Genomic DNA, 25,077 nt, shown 5'->3' on the forward strand with positions numbered 1-25,077 from the left:
AGAAAGGTTGGGGATCCCTTTGCAGCTCAATGCAAAGTGGTATAGTGACACCATGTAACTCTCTGAAACTGTTTCAGATAGTTAACTTCTGTGCTTCCTTTGTTTCCTCATCCCTTTAACATTTTTATTTAATAATTATTTAAATCTTAAAGTATATGCAGAAAATCTTAGGAGAAAGTGTTCAACAAATATTCATGAGTGAATCCTGGGCACTGGGAAGGATTCCAAGTATGGTTTACAGATGTCAGCGGTCTCACCATCTAGCATGGAAAATAAGGCAAGTTCACATAGATGGTGCATAGACCATGCGAGGTACAACTTGCTGTTGGCGCTTTGAGAAGGGAAAGACCACAGGATAAACCTTATACCTTTTTGTTGTAACTCATTCTTTCCCAGTGATTAGAAGAGCAATGTATGTATTTTATTGGAACACAGAATTATTTAATAATGAAGAGAAAATTTTGTGACTCAAGCCTAGCCACTGTTAACATCTTTGTGTATTCTATTTTAGTTTTTTTTTAAAATATGGCTATATAGGATCATATTCTAAATGTGGTTTTGTATCCTGATTTTTAAAATTTATTATTATGAGCATTTTCCTGTCATTTAAAGCTGTAAAATTGACTTTTGCATATTTCATTATATGTTTATACTATAATTTTTGTTGGACACTTTTAGCTTCACAATTTTTTGATGTTTTAGAAGAATTTTAGTGAATATCTCATGAAACACAAATATTTGTTCTCATTTCTAGTTATTTTTGAGGACAGAGCCTAGAAGTAGACTCCTTAGAACAATAAATGTGAACAGTTTTAAGACTCTTGTTGAATTATTTTTCAGACTGTTTATGTTATTAGAGTCTCACTAGTATCATACGAGAATGCTCTTTTTAACATAATCTCACCACCATTATTATAAGTAAAACATTAATTATTTTTGCTAAGCAGAAAAAGATAACTGGTCTGACTGAGCCAATCCTATAATCAATCATACCTCTTCTTAACTTAAAAAAATTCAAAATAATACATTCGTATGGTTAAACACACACATACAGGATGGTACTTCCCAGGCCTGTTCCCCAGGCGTTACCTTCTTTTAACTGGTTTGGCTTTAATTCTTCTGGTGGTTAATTTCCATATCTCTATTTGTTCCTCCATTCTTATTCCAGTTTTTGATTTATCAGTTTTAGACATCTGTTTGCTTCTGAGTATGGTAGATGAGGATTTAGGTCATATCTTCTCTCCAGCATCCATTCTCTTCTTGTTTATTTTCATAACTTTTCTCAGTTCTGCTAATGATCGTTTCTTCAACTTTGAATAGCAGCTTTAAATCTCTATTTCTTGTAGCATAGACATGGTCATCTCTTGATCTTGGCTTGTAAGATGACCACATGAGTGCTCCTATACGCCCCCTTCCCAACAATGTTATTCTGTCCCAATTTTGCCGTCTAGATACGTGGTAGAGCCACAAAGATGAGTAAGACAACTTGTCATTAAGAAGCTTTAGGACTCTTCAGATTTAATATACTTATAGCTAAGTATACAGTTAGAACAGAAAATATTAAGTATCAAAAAGGAGGTGTGAAAAAGTGATGCAGTAGCTTAGAGGAAGAAGTGATAACTCCTGAAAGGCAAGATCTGAGATGATTTGATGAACGATTTGTCATTTGAATTGAACATAGACTATCTAGAGGTTTATTCACTCTGGAAAGATTCTAAACTTAAATTTTACTCACTTAAAGCACTATTGGATAAAACTCTTTTGTTTTCACAGGCCAGAAGGCTTTAACAGATGCTCAGATCCCATATTCAGCAGTGGAACAGGCATGTGTTGGCTACATTTATGGTACGTGGTAGCCTATGTATTCTACAAATGACTCACCTAAATCTCTAAGCAACTACACAAACAATGCAGAAGAATTTGTGAATTTTAACCCTCACAACTCAGAATTCAGAGTCTTATTCTCATCATTCCTGGATTTCCCTTATGTGTCAGCCTGGTTTAATATATGTGTATGTATGTGTGTGTGTATATATATGCCATTAATGTAATTGCCAAAAAAGGAGACAAATTAAGAACCTTTCTTATCTTTAAAAAAAAAAAGATTGCCCATAGTTCTACCATGTAAAGATAATTACTGTTCAGAAGATAAATTTTTGTTCTTTGTTGTCATAAAATTTGTATTTATTGACTTTTTGTGTATTAAACTTTTTTTAATAAACTTTTTTCTGCTTAGAAAAATGATATATACTAAGTGTAATTTTAAAAAAAGGAAACACAGAAAAAGCACAAGAAAAAATAAGTCACCTGTAATCTCATTATCCAGAGATTATTACCATTAATTCTTTGGTGTATATCCTTCAGTGAGTATGAATATGTGTGAAAACATATGCACATATAATTTTCTCTTAAAATAAGGTCTTAGTATACATACTTTTTTGGTAACCTCCTTTTCTCATTTTACTATATTCAGTATTTTCCATGTCATTAAGTCTTCTTTCATATCATTATTAATGTTTTTCAATTGTTTTTTTCTGGAATACAGTAAATATTTACATGGTACAAAAATACAAAAGGTGGATAGTTATATAGTGGGAAGTCTCACTCTTATTCCTGTCTTCCTGTCCCATGGTTTCCCTTCCCTTAGAAAACTAGTTTCATTAATTCCGTTAAACAATCTTTTAATTTTTAATTTTTTTCCTTTTTTAAAAAAATTGAAGTGTAGTTGATTTACAATATTGTGTTTCATGTGTACAGCAAAGTGATTCAATTACATACATATTTTCAGATTATTTTCTATTATAGGTTATTACAAGATATTGAATATTATTCCCTGTGTTATTCAGTAAATCCTTATTGATTATCTATTTTATATATAGTAATGCAGTTTCACTAATTTCTAGTGTATCTTTTCATAGGTAGTTTATACATATAAAAACAAATATGTGTGAGTGTGTAAGTACTCTCTCTCCTTTCTTTTGTTACACACAATAGCATAATATACACACTATTTTGTATCTTGCTTTTTTTTTTTTTACTTAGTTCTTGATGACTATTCCAAATTGTTTTGTTTCATAAAGAGCTTCATTGGTCTTTTTTAATGATAGCATAATATTCCATTGGATAGATATATCATGATTTATTTAATTTACCCCCTTTTAATGGACACTTTGAATGTTCCCAGTCTTTTTACAGCATTTTAAATTATTGCATGATATTCTTGGAGATTTGCTACAGTTTATTAGTAATAATGATCCCGATTCTTGGGCATTTTAAATTATTTCTCATTTCTAGTTATTATAAATGGCTATAATAGACATTACAGTAGATGAATCTTTGTGCATATCTGTGATTATTCCTTTGTGATTTCAAGATAGCAAAAGAATTTTTTTTCTTGTTGTTTGTTTTAGGGGGGAGGTAATTAGGTTTAATTAATTAATTAATTAATTATAACGGAAGTACTGGGGTTGAACCCAGGACCTCGTGCATGCTAAGCACACATTCTACCACTGAACTACATCTTCCCTCTCAAGAGAATGCTTGAAGGGAAATTTACTAGGTCAAAGAAAAGTAAAATGTATTTATGAAAAGGAGATCCTGAACCTTGCTGTTCTCCTTGAAGACTTCTGGGGAGAGTCTGTACTCCAGGTGTTCCCATCATACTGCTCCAACATGTCTGCCTTGGTGGCATGTTACATGAGAAAGGGAGTCAAATGTGTATTCAGCTTGGATCATTATTTTTCTGGAATGCCCTGGCATGCGGGATCTTTTAACTTTTCAAAGTTGTGAAACTTTATATGAAGAGAAAAGCATGGACATTTAATCAGTTGGTTTAGTTCTAAAAGATTTATATCTGGCAGTATACATGAAATATTGCTTCCTTTATCATGTTGCCCTAGCCAGATTGAATTGTTTCCTATTACTTGGTGGTTATTTCTCTACTTTCCTACCTCTGTATTATGTAAAGAAAGTGCACATATATTCTGTGTTTTGAGAACTTTTTATATTTGCACAGTTTATGATGCCTAATGCTAAAACTGTTCCTGAGTAAGATATCAATAGTGTATTTATTGTTCTGCCCATGTTGTAAGCTAGACAAAGGCATTATATTGAAAAAAACCAGTATGTTTTATTATGTTGCATTGCAGCTCCATAATTCTCTTACTACATATATAAAATTTTTTGTTTCTTTCTCTATATAGGTGACTCTACCTGTGGGCAGAGGGCTATCTATCACAGTTTGGGACTGACTGGAATTCCTATAATCAACGTCAATAACAACTGTTCTACTGGTTCGACTGCATTGTTTATGGCCCGGCAGTTGATTCAGGGTGGTAAGAAGTGCCTGTCTGTCTACTGTACTTGAATAGATGTCGGGTTATTGCCCCTCTTTCATCATTTCTCCATATGGCCATCAGAGGGATTGCTTTATAATGCATTTCTTTAAAAAAAAAATAGCAATTTTATTGAGATATAGTGTCTGCCGTAAAATTCACCCTTTTATAGTGTACTATTCAGTATTTTTTAGTATATTTACAGATTCATGCGACTAACACCTCTGTCTAGTCTTTGAACATTTTTATCACCCCCAAAATAAAGCTGTACCCATTAGCAGTCACTTCCCATTTCCCCCTCCCCACAGCCCCTCTAATCTACTTTCTGTCTCTATGGATTTACCTATTCTGAACATTACATAAAAGGAATCATACAATATATGGCCTTTTATGGCTTCTTTCACTTAGTATATTTTCACAGTTCATCCATGTTGAAGCATGTATCAGTACCTCATTCTTTTTTATGGCCAAATAATAATCTGTTGTATGGATACACCACATTTTGTTTGTCCATTTATCAGTTGATGGCCATTGGGTTGTTTCCGTTTTTTGGCTATTATGAATAATGCTACAATAAACATTTGTGTACAACATTTTTTGTGGTCATATGTTTTTCATTCTCTTGGGTATTTGTCATATTCTGTACTTCCAAATGTTCTAGGCTCTTTCATTAGGCTCTCTGTTCTTTCTTCTGATTGATTACTGATTGTTGCTCCGCTACTCAGTGTTTTAATTGTTGGAGCTTTATGTCTTCATGTTTGAAAATGCTAGTATGCTCCATGCCCTATCTCACTATTTTTCTTTCCTTTTTTTAAAGAAAAATTTTGGCAATTCTGCCTTGTTTTGCTGTTCAGTTGAACTTTAACATCATTTTTAGGTGTCCCCTCCCTCCAAAAATAATTCTGTTGAGATTTTGATCAAGATCCTTTAAAATATTTTAAAATTTTAATTAATGTTTTAAAACGCAAAATTAGCTATTTACATTTGTTATTCACTGGAACATATTTCCACATTAATGAAAAGTTTTATTAACATTGAGAGTCAAAGGAAGGATTGAATACTTATTTAAATACTTACTTAAGTATTTAATGGTATTTTGTTGGGTATCTGGAAATTTAATTTTTCAAAATAATTACATTTTCTTTCAAGGTCTGGCAGATTGTGTCTTGGCTCTTGGCTTTGAGAAGATGGAGAAGGGACCCATTGTAAATTCAGTGAGTCTCATGTATTCTTATTTTGGAATTACTATAATACTATGAGAAAACTTTGCCCATCTGACTACCATAAACAGAACTTATCAAAGCTGAAAGGTGACATTGTTGTGTATGCACAGATCCTGGTATTTTAGACAGTAAAGAATCACAGATATAATTTTGTTCAGCCCCTTTATTTTGTGAAATTAATGTTCAGACAGGTCAGATGATTGACTCTGAGGTTGACTTGTCTATTTAATTTGAAAGTCATTCATTCATTCAAAAATTAATTCCATTCAACACACTGAAGAGCCTTAATAAAGTGTGTGACTTCTGTTTTTGGTAATGTCTAGCCAAGTTTTTTAAATCATTTCTCCTACTGTTGACAACTAAAATATTTGAATGGAATAGAATTAAAATATCCTAAAGACACTGAAGAGCTAACAAGAGAGAATAATTGCCAGAAAATTAAGATCAGCATTTGACGCTGCTTTTGGCTTTGCTGATCAGGAAGCTGTGAACTTCAATTTTGATGGTCCCCTAAAATGAAGAGGAAAGTAGTCACAGCTCAGGTCCTCCCGAGATTAGAAATTTAACACCCACTCCCCACCTGTGGGGTTAAACCTTTTAGGTAAAGGTGAATGTGAAGTAAAACTGCCCACCCTCCACCCTGTTTTCCCCAGTTCCTTGAGATTCCAGGGAGAGTAGCCGTGGCCATGAGCAGAGCAAGGGAGAAAAGAGAGAAGGGAAAATAATCAGAAAGCCTTTCACTGATGATTAATAAAGCACAGGCTATCCCTCATGTGGGCTTGTTGCCAAAATCTTCATTTACCTGGGTGGTCAAAGAAACCTCAAACCATAAATTGAGTCTAAATTGATTTCAGAATGGTAGTAACCTAGGTACTTAACAGAAGCAACTGCAAATTTTCTTTTGGAGGAAAGCATTTTCCTTCTAGGCTTTGAGAACTCTTCAAGTAAGTTTTCAAGGACATGCAACCAAGGATAACCAAGCATTAAAGAAACAAGGCACCATCTTTGCGAACCAGGAGAAAGGAGGAACAGTGAAAAGTGATCTGTGCAGACATCAAAAACTGTGTTTATTGGATACAGACTTAGGCATGCTTACTGTGCTTAAAAAAATAAAAGACAAGCTTGGAAATACCGTAGGGGTGCAGGAAACTGCAAAAAGGGACATTAAAGGAATTGAAAGAAACAAATAGAAAAGAAAAATGAAATATTAAAATTAAAAATTAAAAATTCTATTTTTTGTCACTATTTTATTTATTTCCTCTCTGATCTTTGTTATTTCCTTCCTTCTACTAATTTTAGTCTTGGGTTATTTTTCTAGTTCCTTGAGGTATAAAGTTAGGTTGTTTATTTCCAATCTTTCTTCTTCTTAATATAGACATTTATTTTTATGAATTTCCCTCTTAGAACTGTTTTTGCTGCATCCCCAAAATTTTGGTATGTTGTATTTCCATTTTCATTTATCTCAAGATATTTTATGATTTCTTTTGACTTCTTCTTTAAAATATTTGTTGTTCAGTAGCATGTTGTTTAATTTGCATATATTTGTGAATTTTTTAGTTTTCTTCTTGTAACTGTTTTCAAATTTTAAACCACTGTGGTTGGAAAAGAAGCTTTCTATGATTTTAATCTTAAATTTATTAAGACTTGTTTTGTGGCCTAACACATGATATGTCCTGGAGGACCTACTTGAGAAGAATGTGTATTTTCTTGCTTTTGGGTGGAATGTTCTGTAAATATCTGTTAAGTCCATCTGGTCCACTGTGTTGTTTAAAGTCAATGTTCCCAGACAGAAGTCTGAATGATCTATCCACTGGTGAAGGTGGAGTATTAAAATTCCCTCCTATTATTGAATTGCTGTCTATTTTTCCCTTTAGGTCTGCTATGTTTGCTTTATATATTTAGATACTCCTGTGTTGGATGCATAAATATTTACAAATGTTACACCCTTTTATTGGATTGACCCCTTTATCATTATATAATGACCTTCTTTTTCTCTTATTACAGTCTTTGTTTTAAAGTGTATTTTGTCTGATATAAGTACAATTAGCCCTTGATACATGGGTTTAAACTGTTTAGGTCCATTTTATGCAGATCTTTTCAAAAGTGAATACTATAGTACTATCCACGGTTGGTTGAATTCGCTCGTGTGGAACTGTGGATATGGAGGAGCTGTATATGCAGAGGGCAGACTATAAGTTGTATGTGGATTTTTCAACTGGCCCCTAACCCCCATGTTGTTTAAGGTTCAACTGTATAGCTACCATAGCTTTCTTTTGGTTTCCATTTGCATGGAATCTCACTTTCCATCTCTTCACTTTCAGTCTTTGTGTGTCCTTACACCTGAAATGAGTTTCTTGTAGGCAGCATATAGATGGGTGTTTTTTTTTTTTTAATCCATTTATCTACTCTGTATCTTTTGATTGGAGAATTTAGTCCATTTACACTTAAAGTATTGTTGATAAGTATGGACTTATTGCCATTTTGTTGTTTTCTGGCTGTCTTGTAGGGTAGAGGCATTATTTGAAGAAATAATGGTTACTATATTTCTTGAATTGGCAAAGAATACTAATTTACAGATTGAAAAATCCCAGTGAATCCAAAGTAGGATAAATAAAAAGAAACCAGTACATAGACATGTCACAGTGAACTGCAAAACAAAACAAAACAAAACAAAACAAAACAAAACAAAACAAAAACAAAGAGAATAGTGGGGTTAATATTAGTATCTTCTTTTATGAAGAATATTACTAGAACAGAAAGTTACAAATTTTTTTTTGTATGTCTATGGGTGTTGAGTTTGGGGTTCATGCCAGCTTTAGAATAATTCTGCATTCTGTTTGTCAAAAAGCAATTAGAAAATTATTCAAAGCAGTTTTTAAGTAATTTGAAGCAACTTGTAAAGCAATTCTCAACAATTTAAAGACTAAGGGCCTCTGAGTTTAGTTATCAACATGATTTTAAAGAGTTATATTTTAGATTAATTGTAGTCTCTTCATCTTAAAAGTAGTCTTCATTTAGTAATAATCATTTAGTAATAATCATCTTCTTCAGTAGTGAAGGTTCCTACTTTTTAGTTTTGTTTCTCCAGTATCAAGTGGATTTCATATATACTTATATTTCCCTGCCCAAGAGGAATTGCTTCTTAAATTATATACTTGATGACTGTTTAAAATACAAATATCTAGTAATTAATCTCACTGCTAAATCATATTTTATTATAGAAGGTGCTACAATATAAAAATAGAATCACTGTTAGAAAATGAGTTGAAGATAAGTTGTCTTTCTTTTTTTTTTTTTTAAATCATAAACTACTTCCTTTAATTTAAAAGTTCAGAGTTTTGGCCACCTCTCTCTCTCTCTCTCGTCTTTTGAGATGGCCGGCACTCTATCTATATACTTTATTTTATTTTATTTTTAACTTTTTTTTATTGGGTTATAGTCATTTTACAAGGTCATGCCAAATTCCAGTGTAGAGCACAATTTTTCAGTTATACATGAACATACATATATTCATTGTCACTTTTTTTTCCACTGTGAGCTACCACAAGATCTTGTATGTATTTCCCTGTGCTATACAGTATAATCTTGTTTATCTATTCTACATATGCCTGTCAGTATCTACAAATTTCAAACTCCCAGTCTGTCTCTTCCCAACCCCTACCCCCTTGGCAACCACAAGTTTGTATTCTATGTCTATGAATCTGTTTCTGTTTTGTATTTATGTTTTTTTTTAAATTTAGATTCCACGTATAAGTGATCTCATATGGTATTTTTCTTTCTCTTTCTGGTTTACTTCACTTAGAATGACATTCTCCAGGAGCATCCATGTTGCTGCAAATGGCGTTATTGTCGGTTTTTATGGCTGAGTAGTATTCCATTGTATAAATATACTACCTTTTCTTTATCCAGTCATCTGTCAATGGACATTTAGGCTGTTTCCATGTCTTGGCTACTGTAAATAGTGCTGCTATGAACATTGGGGTGCAGGTGTCTTTTTGAAGTAGCGTTCCTTCTGGATATATGCCCGAGCAGGATTCCTGGGTCATATGGTAAGTCTATTCCTAGTCTTTTGAGGAATTTCCATACTGTTTTCCACAGTGGCTGCACCAAACTGCATTCCCACCAGCAGCATAGGAAGGTTCCCTTTTCTCCACAGCCTCTCCAGCACTTGTCATTTGTGGATTTTTGAATGATGGCCATTCTGACTGGAATGAGGTGATACCTCATTGTAGTTTTGATTTGCATTTCTCTGATAGTGATATTGAGCATTTTTTCATGTGCCTATTGATCATTTGTATGTCTTCCTTGGAGAATTGCTTGTTTAGGTCTTCTGCCCATTTTTGGATTGGGTTGTTTGTTTTTTTCTTATTAAATCATGTGAGCTGCTTATATATTCTGGAGATCAAGCCTTTGTCGGTTTCACTTGCAAAAATTTTCTCCCATTCTGTAGGTTGTCGTTTTGTTTTACTTATGGTTTCCTTTGCTGTGCAGAAGCTTGTAAGTTTCATTAGGTCCCATTTGTTTATTCTTACTTTTATTTCTATTGCTTGGGTAGACTGTTCCAGGAGAACATTTTTGAGATGTATGTCAGATAATGTTTTGCCTATGTTTTCTTATAGGAGGCTTATTGTATCTTGTCTTATGCTTAAGTCTTTGATCCATTTTGAGTTTATTTTTGTGTATGGTGTAAGGGAGTGTTCTAGCTTCATTGATTTACATGCTGCTGTCCATTTTTCCCAACGCCATTTGCTGAAGAGACTGTCTTTATTCCATTGTATATTCTTGCCTCCTTTGTCGAAGATGAGTTGATCAAAAGTTTGTGGGTTCATTTCTGGGCTCTGTATTCTGTTCCATTGGTCCATATGTCTGTTTTTGTACCAATACCATGCTGTTTTGATTACTGAAGCTCTGTAGTAATGTCTGAAGTCTGGGAGAGTTATTCCTCCAGCCTCTTTCTTTTTCTTCAGTAATGTTTTGGCAATTCTAGGTCTTTTGTGGTTCCATATAAATTTTATTATGATTTGTTCTAGTTCTGTGAAATATGTCCTGGGTAATTTGATAGAGATTGCATTAAATCTGTAGATTGCCTCAGGCAATCCAGGAGCATGGGATGCCTTTCCATTTTTTTAGTCTTCTTTAATTTCCTTCATTAGTGGTTTATAGTTTTCCATGTATAAGTCTTTCACCTCCTTGGTTAGATTTATTCCTAGGTATTTTATTACTTTGGGTGCTATTTTAAAGGGGATTGTTTCTTTACTTTCTTTTTCTGTTGATTCATCATTAGTGTAAAGAAATGCAGCTGGCTTTTGAACGTTAATCTTGTAACCTGCTACCTTGCTGAATTCTTCGATTAGTTCTAGTAGTTTTTGTGTGGACCTTTTAGGGTTTTCTATATATAGTATCATGTCATCTGCATATAGTGACACTTTTACTTCTTCTTTCCAATGATTTGAATCCCTTTTATTTCTCTCTCTTGCCTGATTGCTGTGGCTAGGACTTCCAAGACTGTGTTGAATAGGAGTGGTGATAGTGGGCAGCCTTGTCTTGTCCCAGATTTTAGAGGGAAGCTTTTGAATTTTTCACCATTGAGTACTATTCTGGCTGTAGTTTTGTCATATATAGCTTTTATTATGTTGAGATATGTTCCGTCTATACCACTTTGGTGACAGTTTTTATCATAAATGGGTGTTTAATTTTATCAAATGCTTTTTCTGCATCTATTGAGATGATCATGTGGTTTTGTCCTTTCTCTTGTTGATGTGATGTATTACATTGATTGATTTGCGTATGTTGAACCACCCTATGTCCCTGGGATGAACCCCACTTGATCATGATGTATAATATTTTTTGTGTGCTGTTGGATTCTATTTGCTAATATTTTGGTAAGGATTTTTGCATCTATGTTCATCAGTGATATTGGTCTGTAATTCTCTTTTTCGGTAGTGTCTTTGCCTGGTTTTGGTATCAGGGTGATGGTGGCTTCATAGAATGAGTTTGGGAATATTCCCTCCTTTTCAATCTTCTGGAAGAGTGTGAGAAGGACTGGTATGAGTCCTTCTTTGTATGTTTGGTAGAATTCTCTGATGAAGCCATCCAGTCCTGGACTTTTATTTGTAGGGAGGTTTTTTATTGCTAATTCTGTTTCATTTCTAGTGATTGGTTTGTTCAAGGGGTCACTTTCTTCTTGATTCAGTCTTGGTGGACTGCATGTTTCCAGAATCTTGTCCATCTCCTCTGGGTTATCCATTTTGGTTCCATATAGTTTTTCATAATATTCTCGTATGATATTCTGTATTTCTATGTTATTTGTTGTAGAAGATAACTTGTCTTTTGTCTGAAATTATACTATTAATCTAACTCATGAGGTCAGTCTGATTCAATTTTCTGTGTTCAGACATTAAAGGACCTCTAGCCCAAATTAAGTTAAATACATGTGATAGTATCTCTTAGAATCAAGAGTGTCCGGCATAGAACAGGGATTCAAATCAACAGAAGCTATTTTCCTTTTTCTCTTAGAGAACGTTTTAAGAAAGTGGTGGAAGTTAGGTTGGGTCTTAAAGATGATTAAGAGATAATAATATATATATATATATGTATAATTTTTTGTATAATAAATAAGGATAACTATAATAATAAAATAAAGATAATTGAAGGTCAGGGAAGATAAGGTCTTCCTGGGTGTGGGAGAAAACATCCTGAGCCAAGTCATGAATGTTGGAGTGAATATAGTATATTCAGGGGACAGCCTGAAAAACTAGATTAGAGAGTGGCAACTCGAGAAGATGCAAGTAAGACTGTTAGGTGATTGCCTAATGGGAGTGACTAACATTATGATACATGAAAAATAGATTTTTTTTCTTTAGTAGTGAAGGGTAGTTACCTTTATACCTTTTATTTCAAAATTACCAAAGCCACAAAATAGTAAAATTCATCCATAATCCCATAATTTAAAAAAAGTGTGTGTGTGTATATGTATATATATAAATAAAGTCCTTGTGCCTGTTTAATCTTGCCCTTCAGAGGTAGCCAGTGTATCTATATGTACTTTCTTTTTTCCAAGTTTATACAGACATACCTAACCAAGCATTTATACACTTATACATGTTCATAATGTTCAAAAAAATTGATATGTTCGTAAAGATTAATGATTTTATGTATATTACTTTTTTAGTTATAAAATGGACAGCTTTCCTGCTTAGGCTATATTGATATGCTTCCTTACTTTTAACAGCTGCCTAGTATCCCATTGCATGGCTGTAAGGTTTTTAACCATTCCCGTCTGCCCTTTGGATTAGGTTGTTTAATTTAGTCTTACCTTTTTTGTTTGCTTGTTTTTGCTGTTATAGTGCTCCAGTCAACATTCTTATACATATATCTTTACTTACTCAGGCTATTTTTTCTATAGGATAGATTCCTGGAGTAGGTGAACAATTTAAACAGTGTTTTAGTTAGAGGCGGCTGAAGATGTTTTACAGGTAAAGTGAATTCATGAGGCCCAGCGTGAAGTAATTACCTAGTGACATAGGACCCAGTTAAGCAGTTAGTGATACAGCTAAGACCAGATCTCTTAGTCCAAATGTAAACTTTTTGCTATCCCTGGAGAACCTATCATTTTCTCCCTTCTCTTCTACTGAGTTTCTTCTTTCTCCATTTCTCTTTTATGCTTTGTTTTTCCCTCTTTTTTAACTCTATCTGACATGAAATACTTTTGTTGGTATTTCACCACTCCCTTATTCTCACCTACATCTGCATTTATTTTTTCCCCTCTTTTTCTTCTTCTTTTTCCTTATTCATTTCTTAATTATAGCAACTTGTAACTGAATTTATTGAGTACAGTGTTGTATTTCTGATCCTGAATTTAAATATCAGGTGATTGAACAGTCTATTTGAATGTAACAAAAATTAACTTGCTATTTCTGTTTCTGGCCCCTAGGTGGCTCTGTAGGCAGAGGCTTTAACTTAACACCCCTGCTTCGCTGTTAAGTGGTTTCTGTCATTGTTCTGTATATTTCCCTTCAGATCATGTGTCCTGACTTTTCCCTTTTTATGGGTATGCTGCAAACAAAAGTAATAATTTCCTTTTATAGAGGATAGAATTATTACCTTGAATTAAAAAGATACTTGTTCCACTGGGAATACTATTCACAACAAACAAATATATGTGGCTACCTACCTGGTTCAAATATTTCTGATGAAAATTTAGTGTCCAAGTTGACATGTATTGTAACCATAAAATACACAGTGGATTTTGAAGATTTCCTAAGAAAAAAGAATGTAAAATGTCCCAATTTTAAAAAATATTTCCGTTGAAATGATAATATTTTTGATATATTGGGTTAAATAAATATATTCATATTAATTCTGCGTATTTCTTTTAATTTCTTAAATAAGGCTCCTTGAAAAATTATCATTACATATATGGCTTACACATTATTTTTTTCTTTATTGACCTGAGTGTAGGCAAGGGACTTAAGAGGTTGTTGCTCTTATGAGGTGAAATGGATCTATGGTTCCCAGTGTTGGCACTTCCTACTAGTTGGTTTTTGTTGGTTAATTTTGCAACTTCTTCAGAGCTGGAATGTTGCCACTCAAATGTCCTCTAACCACTTATTTTTTTAGTCCATTTAAGCATGTGATTCTGTTGGTCCTCAAGTCAGCAGCAAGCAAGGAGGAATTGCTTAAGTCATCTCTTGATTGGATGTTAGGCGTCAGAGGAGGTCTGGGGTTAACTGTTCATATCACAGACAAATACAGGAGAAAATTGGGACTTAAATTTACTGAAGAAGTGGAGGAACAATGTATTCTTGTTTTTTGTTTTTCGCCGAGACATCTCTTCATTATCTCTTTAGGCTGAGGTTGCTCTGTTTTTAACTTCCTAGGGGGGACAGAAAAAATAAAGAAGATACAATCATGTGTAATGACAATCATTAGTGATTTGCTAATTTAGCAAAAAAAAAGTTGATTGTGCTGCATCTATAATTTGATTTACTTCATTTTTCACTTAACATTATTTTTGAGTACTTCATGTTAAAAATTATTTGTAAGCAAAAATTTTTGATGGCTGCATTACAGTTTGTCATGTGGCTATATTATAATTTACTTAACATTGCTCCTCTTATTGGACATTTAGATTTTTTTTCTTTATTATAACTGTAAATTACACTATGATGAACATGATTTAAACAGTATTTTTCTATATTTGATTATTTTCTTAGGATAGATTCTAAAGTGATATTCTTTAGTAAAAGTTATGAACTTTTTCTTTTAAAGAATGATGACTTTATTATTTTCAAAAATGAATTCAAGCTAATTACAAAGAATTCAAACAATACTATAAAATCCAAAGGAGGAAAAAAGTTTTCCCATCATTAACCCCCTATTCCCATGCTTTTCCTGTATGTATGAGAGATCTTTATTTTGTTTGTTGTTATTATTTCATTGGTTAATATGGTGAATTATATTGACTGATATTTGAATATTAACCCATCCTGTATTCCTGGGGTAAATGCTCGGTTGTGATGTATTATCTTTCATATGTTTTTTTGGATTAAATTTGTTAACATTTTGTTAAGGATTTTTGTGTCTATGTTCATGAGAGTGTTGATTTGTTTTCTTTTTGTTTTAATGTTTATTTACTTTTGATATCAGTATAATGCTGGCCTCAAAGAATAGTTGAGAATTTTTCCTTTCTCTTCTGTTTTTTTCTCGGGGGAAGAGTTTGTGTATATAACTGGTATTTTTTTCCCTTAAATGTTTAGTAGCATTCACCAGTGTACATCTAGGTCTGTAGTTTTCTTTATAGGAAGGTTTTAATTTCAGTTACTTTAGTAAATAAATTACTATTCGGGTTATCTTTTTTTTTTGAGAAGGCTTTGATAGTTTGTGCCCTTTAAGGAATTTATCCATTTCATCTAAATTGTTGAATTTATTGACGAAAAGTTGTTCATATTATGCACGTAGTATCCCCTTAGAGCAGGATTTTTAGACATGTCCTCTCTCGTCTTCTGATGTTGGTAATCTTTATCTTCTCTCTTTTTTTCCATGATCAATATAACAAAAGATGTTTACCAATTTTATTGATCTTTTCAGAAGACCAGCTTATGTTTTCATTGATTTTCTCTATTTTTTCTCTTTTCTGTTTCATTCTACTAATTTTTATTCATTCTGTTTCATTCTGATCATTTTCTGTTTTGATCTGTTGCGATCCTTAATATTTCATTTCTTCTTACACTAGGTTTAATTTACTCCATTTTTGTAGGTTATTAAGCTGGAAGCTTAGGTCACTGATTTTAAGTATTTTCAAATATAGGCATTTAATGCTGTAGGTGTCTTAAAACACTGCTTAAGCAGCATACCACACATTTTTTGTGTCATACTTTCATTTCACTTAGGTCAAATTATTTTGTAGTTCCATTGTGATTTCTTCTCTCACCCATGTTTTAGAAGTGTGTTGCTTACCTTCCTAATATTTAGTGCTTTTTCCAGATATCTTTCTGTTATTTGTTTCTATTTTAATTATCTGTAGTCAGAGAATATATTTTGTATGACGTGATTACTTTTTAATTTATCGAGACTTGATTTTTGGCTCAAGATAGTCTGAACAGTAAATAATCTGTGTGTGCTTGAGAAGAGTATGTACTCTACTGTTACTGGATGGAGTGTTCTGTAAATGCTGAGTGAAGTTGGTTGGTATTATTGATCAAGTCTTCTATATACTTACTAATTTTTCTGTCTACTTGTTCTATCAGTTATTGAGAAGGGAGTATTGAGGTCTCCTGCTAAATCTGTGGATTTGTCCTTTTTTTTCAGTTTTATCAGTTTTTCCTTCATGTACTTTGAAGCTCTTATAATAGATATGTTAGCATTTAGAATTGTTATGTCCTTTATAGACTGGCCTCTTCATCGTTGTGAGAGGCTGTGAGGTGTGTGACACCATGAAACTGAAAATGCATTCATGAAATTTTTTATGGATCCCAGCCAGGTGCTCCTTTTGTCAGACCCTGCCTTTAGAAGGATTTTAGGCTGCTTTTAAGAATTTATCTCTTGTAGTGTTCTTTGATCTTTTATCTGTTTTGTCTGATATTCACATAGCCATTATAGCTTTCTTTTGAGTAGAATTAGAATTTTCTTTTTCCATCCTTTTACCTATTTCTGTCTTTATGTTTGAATTAGGTTTTTGTAGGCAGCATTTAGTTGGGTCTTGCTTTATAACAGTATAAAAATCTCTGCCTTTTAATTGGGCTTTTTATATCATTTCCACTTAATGTAGTTATTGAGATAGTTGGTTTCAAATTAGTGGTTAGTGGACACTGATGCCTACTGGCTTATACCAGCTTGTAATATCTGGTTATGCATATCTCTACTCATCTATGCTTTCAGTGACATCATGCTAGTAGATTCAAATTGGCCATGGTGGGAATATTTATACCACAAAATTGGCACCTGCTATCAGTTAGGCTCCCTCATCCCCCTTGAGCCTATTAAACATTTACTAGGACACCACTGATTTAAATCTATCATTTTTCTACTTGTTTTCTTTTGTTTAGTATCTTCTTTATTCCTTCTTTCCTCTTTGCCTCCTGTCAATTGAGAATTTTTTTATAATTTTATTTTGTCTGTTTTATGAGCATATTAACTATACCTCTGGTCCTTTGTTTTGCTTTTAGTGGTTGCTTTAGGGTTTAAAGTATCCATTAACTTGTTCACAAAATATCTTCAATGTTTAATGTAACATTTTGACTGTTCACTATAGTATTACATGAACCTTACAAAGTATTTTTTGTTGTCTCTTCCCAGAAACACATATTACTTCTATACATGTTATAAACCCCACATTAGTTATTGATTTTTCTTTAGTCAATCATTTTTTAAAGACTTCTTAAAGAGAAAAAACTTTATATTTCTCTACATGTTTATCATTTTCAGTGTTCTTTATTTCTTTATATTGATTCTAATTTTCCTCTAAGATCATTTTCCTTCTTCGTGAAGAATATCCTTTAACATGTCACATAGTGCTGATCTGCTGGTGATGAATTCTCCATTTTCGTATGTTATAATAAGACTTAATTTACCCTGATTTTTGAAAAATGAATTTGCTGAGTACAGAATTCTAGTTTAGCTTTACTTTTTAAAAAAATTTTAGTTCTTTAAGGATGTTGTTTCACTGTCTTTTGGCTTTCATTATTTTTTATTTAAAGTCTGCTGTCATTCTTATTTTTTATTCCTCTATAGTTAATGTATATTTTTCTTTGGTTAATTTTAAGATTTTTTTCTTTATCACTGGTTTTGAGCAATTTATTATGGTGTATCATGGTGTAGTTTTATCATGTTTCTTGTGCTTGGAGTTTGTTGAGATTCCTGGATATGTGGATTATGGTTTTCATCAGATTTGAAATTTTTTTATCTATTATGTCTTAAAATATTTTTTTCTAACATCTCTCTCCATCTTCTATTTTTCTGAGACTCCAGTTGCACATCTACTAAACTTCTTGATTGTTGTTCCACAATTCACTGATTTTTTTGTTCACTTTTTTGTTTTAATTTACTATTCCTTAGGTTTACTAATCTGTGCAGCATTGTCTCTACTGTTAATTCTGCTGAGTTTACCTTTCATTTCAAACAATGTATATTTTGTCTCTAAAAGTTTCATGTGGGTCTTTTTTTAAAATATCTTCCATCTTTTTCTTTTTCATGTTCATGATTTCTTTTATCTTCTTGAACAAATGGAATATATTTATAGTAATTGTTTTTTAATGTTCTTATCTACTAATTCTATCATCTGTGTCATTTCTATTGATTGAGTAATTCACTCTTTGCAGGTTGTACTTTGTTGTTTCATTGCATGCCATGTAATTTGTTTTAATCATGCCTTGTAATTTTTGATTGAAGGCTAGATGTTGTAAATTTTACTTTATTAGGTGTTGAATTTTTATATTCCATTAACTATTTAGGGGTTTGTTCTGGGGTGGTTGTTTTTTAAAAATGGTTCCACCATTTTGAGATATGCTTTTAAGCTTTGTTAGGTAGAATCAGAACAGCTTTTATTCTAAGGCTAAACTGACCCTGCTACTTGAGCAATACCTTCAGTACTCCATTGATGCCTCATGTGTTAGGAAATGTTTCCATCGTGGTTTTGGGAATAAAAACTATTCCTGGCCCTGTGAGAATTGTTCTGTCTGCTCCTTTCCGGTGATTCTTTCCCTGGTTTCAGTAGTTTTCTCATACTTACGTATTGATCAGACTCAAGGGGAGCTCCCTTCAGATCTTCAGACAGGTGTCTATCTCTTCTCTCCATTACTCTTCTTTGTGAATTCTAGGTGTCTTGGTCTCTCTGAACCCTGAACTCTATTTCTTCAGCTTAGGGAGTCTGCTGGACTCTGTTACTCCTCCCTGCTCTTTCCAGGTAGTAATCTGGGAGCAATTGTAATGCTCACCTTATCTATTTCCCTTCTTTCAGAGATCAGTGTACTTAGCTTTATGTTATCCATTGTCTGAAGACAGTTGCTTTGTGTGTTTTGTCCAGGTTTTTAGTTACTTAAGATAGAAGGGTAAATCTGGTTTCTGTAGTCCATCATGACTAGAAGCAGAAGTTATTTATCATTGTTTTCATTAGCATTCCCTTTTAACTTGTATGCAACATTTTATGTATTGAAACTTTTTTTAGATTTCTTTTGACAGAAATAAATTTCCACCTGTGGTAATCCAAACACATAATTATCTATACTTATTTTTAAGATTTCTATGTTCACAGATTCGACAGGACCCATTTATCAGCTCATTTTGTCTTTATCCTTTGGATTGTCAAGTTGCTTATCATGTCTAACTCAATAATTTTCCTCCTTTAAGCCTATTTTTTCTTAACCTTAACTTTTTCTTAGCATTTCATTTAGAACCCTTTTGTGGACCCCCAAAACTTTATTTGTTCAGTCAACAGTTGTTTATGGAATATTTACTATGTGGTGAGCTATATGCTAGGCATTGTGTATACATACAAAGTGTATGAGAAAGAGTTCCTGCCCTCAGGGAGCTCATAGTCTAATAAATAAACTGTCAAGAAACAGTTTCCTTTTGTAGAATATTTGCAGTAGGAACTGTGTTTTTCTATTCCAGAATCATGGAAATAGAGGTGATTGCACTGAGTATCACTTTATCTGAATCTTAATTTGCTTCTTTTCTCAAACACTCAAGACTGCTCCTGCCTTGGGACCTTTGTTCCTCTGCCTACAATGCTCCTCTCCCAAGATTATACAGATGATTTACTCTTACTCCTTTATATCCCTGCTCAAATATCATTTTATCAACTAGACCTCCCCTGACTATTTTCTATAAAATACCACTTCTTACCTTTAATATCCCTTACTTGGATTTATTCTTTATAGCATTGCTATTTACATTTTAATTAATTTTCATCCTCATCACCTTCTGTCTCCTCTTCCCTGAAATGTAAATGCCTGGTGAACAGGGACTTTACCTGTTTTGTTCACTGTTTTATCCCCAGCACTTAGAGTAGTTTCTGGCACATACAGGATTCCTTACAAATGTTTCTTGAAAGAATTAATACCTCTTTGGTCACTGGATTTTTTTTCCTTCCCATGTTTCCCTGCAAAGCATTTTCTGACTGATTTTATTCACATTGTCCATTTTTTGCTTACCTTGCTTTTGGAATAAGCAAATGCCTTAGTAACATTGTAATAGTTAAAAGAGACACCTATCATGACAAGTACTTACTAAATTTTGTTTTTTCCCCTAAGTTTTCATCTAGGACCAATCCACTTGATAAACATATTGAGGTCCTGATCAATAAGTACGGATTGTCTGCCCAACCAGTTACTTCTCAGATGTTTGGGTGTGCTGGAAAAGAGCACATGGAAAAATACGGTATGTTAAAAAAGCTTTAAGACTTATTGGTGGTTATATACATGTCTGAGAAACAATAGCTATTTAATAAGGAACTGTGGAGGATGCTAGGATGTAGTGGTTTTTCAGTTAAGTGGTTTTCAGTTAAGTTGAAAACATAATCTATGTAGAATTTAGTCATATAAAAAGTATTTACACATAGGACGTCATATGGCATGTACCTGGAGTGATCCACAACAAGACATTGAAATAGGAAAAATAACATAAATCTTGTCTCCTTTAATCATGGACTCCAACTTGAGGCTTATCAGTTCTGAATATGGTAATGACACTTAAAGCTTGCTCTTGTTAATGGATTTAATATAGTCAAATTTTATTCTCAGTATTTGAATTCATCAGGAGTCCATCATCATTTGTCAATCCATAGTGTTTTATGATATTTAAATTTCATAGTTGATTTTTTTTCTTTAAAAAAATTTTTTTATTGAAGTATAGTCAGTTACAATATGTCAATTTCTTGTGTATGGCATAATGTCCCAGTCATAGTTGATTTTTATTATGTAGGTAAACATCCTAATTTTTTGGTCAATGATTGGCCCACCTTAGCCAGTTAGTTAAAGCATGGGATAGTGCAGATAGGGTTTTTGTTGTTGTTGTTTTTTAATTGTATAACCCTGAACCAGTGCCTTGAGTACTGTGAGATAGGAAAGAAAACAGTTGTAGTTGAAAGTTCAGCATTTCTATTCTTTGCAGGAAAAATATCCCAGGTTTGATAGCCAAGATCAAGTAATCAGAAAAGAAAGAAATCTTCAAGGAAGAATGGTGGGATGGTATAGAGGAGCACTGCCAGTGTTTGGCCATGGAAATTTTTTCTTGTAGCTATTTCTTACCATTTTTAAGTCAGTCCATTCCAGTCTGGCATCCTTTCTTTCTCAAGGCTACCATTGATCACTATGTTGCCATATCCAGTAAATACTTTTCAATCTTAATTTAATACACTTCAGCACCATTAGTCCCTTTTGATCACTTCTTTCTTGAAACATTCCCTTCTCTTGGCCTCTGTGACACTTCATTCTTCTGGTTTTTCTTACCTTGTTGGCCATTCCTTGTCTATTTCCTTTTGAATTAAATAATTCATTTAAAATATTATTGAGCTCTTATCATATTCCAAACACTATTCTAGGCACCAGAATATAGCAGTGTATTAGTTAGCTATTGCTGTGTAATAAACCACTCCAAAACTCAGTGATTTTAAACAATGATTATTTATTATTACAGTTTATAATTTTGTAGCTAGACTGGGAATCAGCTGCTCTAAGCCATACTCAGCTCTTTTTGTATGGGTTAATCATCTGACCTGAGGTTGGTTGGAGGCTCTGTTTTAGTCCTGTTTGGCTGGGTCGTATGGCTCTCATCCTCCTCTTGGAATCAGAGGGCCAGCTCTGGCATGTCCTTTTCATGATGATAGCAGAAGCACAAGAGAGTAATCTGTAACATGCAAGGCCTTTTGAGACCTGACCAAAGCAAGTCCCATGGCAAACTTGGAATCAAGGGGTAGGGAAATATGCTCTACCTTTTTTTGTGGTAGGAAACTACAAAGTCAAACCATAAAGGATGTTCGGGATGGAAAAGGAATTGGAGACATTAATGCATTCAGTCAAAAGCAACAAGTAAGCAGATGAAATGTGTGATTTTTGCTTAAATTTCTAGTAGGGGAGAGACGATAACACATGAAAAAAATGAAGATCATTTCAAATAATTATTAGTCCTGTGAAGAAAATAAAACAAGATAATGTAGTTGTGGGGAGAGGGGGATAAATTTAAGATAGTTAAGGATGGTCTTTATACTTGTGCATCCATTTGGCATCTTTGCATCTCTGCTTGTATATTTAACAGATGTCTCAAGTGTAACATGTTCAAATGCAAACTCTTAATTCTGGTCCCCCATCATCTTAAACTTACTCTTCCTCTACTTTTTATCATCTCAGTAAGTGACATTTTCATCTATTCAGCTGTTCGCTGCAGAAACAAGAGTCATCACTGACATTCTCCGTTTTCCCCTACTCCAGTCCCTCACTATGTCTTATTAAGTCTACCCTCAAACTCCAAACTATATACATATATTTTTCCAGTTCCTTTTATTATCAGCTCTTATCCAGACCAGAACTTTTCAAACTGAACTGTGACCTGCTAGGAAATCAAGGAATCAAGTTAGTGATTGAACCCAACATTTTTTTAAAATATGAAATTTGTTGTTGTTATGTATTATAACTCAAGACAGAGAAGTGCACAAAACATAAATATACAGCTTGGTGAATTCTCATAAAGCTCATAACTGTGTGACCTAAATCACCTCCAGGTCGAAAATAGAAGGCTAACATCCAAGAATCCTCTCAAGAACTTTATGGGTCTCCTGTAAATCCTTTTGGGTTGCTCCATTAGTCAACAGCCTGCACCTGCAGATCACTTTGGGCTAAGCCCTTTTCTACCTTGGGTTCTTTCTGAGACGGCTGAGGAGCAACATTCTTAACCTTCTTAGAAGTGCTTTTAGAAGATTTGTGAAGCACAGCGTTTTCCTCTTTAGAGGGCTTGTTTTTATGTTTGAACAATATTCTGAGCCATCACCTTTGATTTTTCTGGAAATCTTAACAAAGGATTTGTCACACCTTGGGCTTCATCTTTGGACCATGTTTTCCTTGCAGTGCCCTGGATTTGATCTTTTCTCAAGGACCATTTCTTTCTTTCCTTTTTTTTTTTTTGTTTCCAGTTTTTAGCTTTTTAATTACTTAATTTATTGAAGTATAGTTGATTTACAATATTGTGTTAGTTTCAGGTTTATGGCAAAGTTTTATATATATATGTATATATGTTATCCATTATAGGTTATCACAGGATATTGAATATAGTTCCCTGTGCTATACAGTAGGTCTTTGTTGTTATTTTGTATACATTTGTGTATATCTGTTAATCCCACACTCTTATTTATGTCTCCCTACCCTTCCCTTTTGGTAACCATAGGATTGTTTTCTATGTCCGTGAGTCTGTTTTTTTTGTAATTAAGTTCATTTGTATCATTTTTTTAAATTCCACATATAAGTGATATCATATGATACTTGTCCTTCTCTGTCTGATTTACTTCACTTAGTATGATAATCTCTAGTTCCATCCATGTTGCTGCAAATTTCATTTTTTATGTCTGAGTAATATTCCATTGTGTATATATAGCACATCTTTTTGTGGTGTATATTTCATTCAGTTCTCACAATTAATGATGGGTGGTGTTATTATCCTATTAAGCAAGTTGCTGGTTTTAGGGTAATTATTTATTTATTTAATTTTGTTGAGAAAATAACCATCAATTATTATTTTCTGGAGGGTTTTTTTTTTTTTTTACTTTCAGGGATGGGTATTTTGTTAAAGGCTTTTCCAACATCTGTGGAATTGATTGTATTATATCCCCACTTAGATTTATTAATAGAATATTTTATTAGTGGATTCCTGATATTGAACCAGTTTTTCATATCTGGAATTAATGTCACTTGGTTATGATGTATTGATTTTTTTTAATATGGAGTTAGATTCTGTCACCATTATTTTATTTAGTACTTTCCAGTCAGTATTCATAAGTGATACTGGTTTATAATTTTTTTCTTATATCTTTTTCAAGTTAATTTTACATTTGCTTCATAAAAAGAAATAGGAAGCCATTCTCCACTTTTGATGCTTTGAAACAATTTATGGAGAATTGGGACTACTTGATCTTTGTAGGTTTGATAGAATACTCTGTGAAACCATCTGGGCCTGATTTTTTGGAAAGAGAAAGGTGTCCCTTGATGACTGGATGGTGAAAGAGAAAAGAAGCAAGTGGGGGGATTTTTAGGGCCCTGCAAGACAGGAAAAAAAAAAAAGAAAGAAAGGAGAAACAAAAAATCAGAGGATACACAATCCATCTTTCAAAAAAACCCACTACAGAAATAGAACTTTATTACACTGACATAAGAAGGTGTCATAGAACTAGGAATCCCTCAAATCTAAAAATAACACTCTCAAATCACAATGTAATAAAACTAGAAATTATTAATAAGATGAAAAAATTCATGGGAAAATGTTGAAATATTTAGCAGGACACTGAGTACCATTGCAACATTTGTTAGTAGAAGAAAAACATTAACCTGCTAATAGAAGTTTGCTTTCTCTACAGGAACAAAAATTGAACACTTTGCAAAAATTGGATGGAAAAATCACAAACATTCAGTTAATAACCCGTAAGTTTTGGAGATCTGAAACAGTGAGAATCTGGGTTATTCTGCTATGTAATATGCACCTTTGTACTTGAAATGCAAATATAAGACCTCAAAAATGTTGAATGGAATGTCTTATGTTTTTCTTATAAAAGACTTGTGCCCAAGTGAACTTTGGACTACTTTTTAGTTTTGGTCTGTTTATATTTGGAATATCATTTAGCTTAGTGGCTCTTTTAAGCAAGAATGTGAATGGCTGGTGTTAAAGGTTGTAATTGGTCGTACATTGCAATCCTAGTAAATGAAATTTATTGTAATAATTTTAGTTGGAAATAACCAGGCACCAGTTTAAGTCATTCTTTAAAACTTTCTGTTTGTTCTGATCAGTTTAAATGTTTGTAAAATATGTATTAGTAGTTGTTT

General features: G+C 33.1%; 1 protein-coding gene across 1 annotated transcript in view; it reads left to right on the forward strand.

The window, feature by feature from the left end:
• The window catches only part of SCP2 (sterol carrier protein 2), a 97,467-nt gene that overhangs the window by 10,057 nt on the left and 62,333 nt on the right, over positions 1-25,077 (forward strand). Inside the window, exons 3-7 of the mRNA XM_032494299.1 lie at positions 1,774-1,845; positions 4,203-4,334; positions 5,484-5,548; positions 20,308-20,434; positions 24,615-24,678. Of these exons, the coding sequence (XP_032350190.1) occupies positions 1,774-1,845; positions 4,203-4,334; positions 5,484-5,548; positions 20,308-20,434; positions 24,615-24,678 (460 nt within the window). The remainder of the gene's footprint in view (positions 1-1,773; positions 1,846-4,202; positions 4,335-5,483; positions 5,549-20,307; positions 20,435-24,614; positions 24,679-25,077) is intronic.

The sequence above is a fragment of the Camelus ferus genome, chromosome 13 (genome assembly GCF_009834535.1).
Source record: "Camelus ferus isolate YT-003-E chromosome 13, BCGSAC_Cfer_1.0, whole genome shotgun sequence".
NCBI lineage: Eukaryota > Metazoa > Chordata > Mammalia > Artiodactyla > Camelidae > Camelus > Camelus ferus.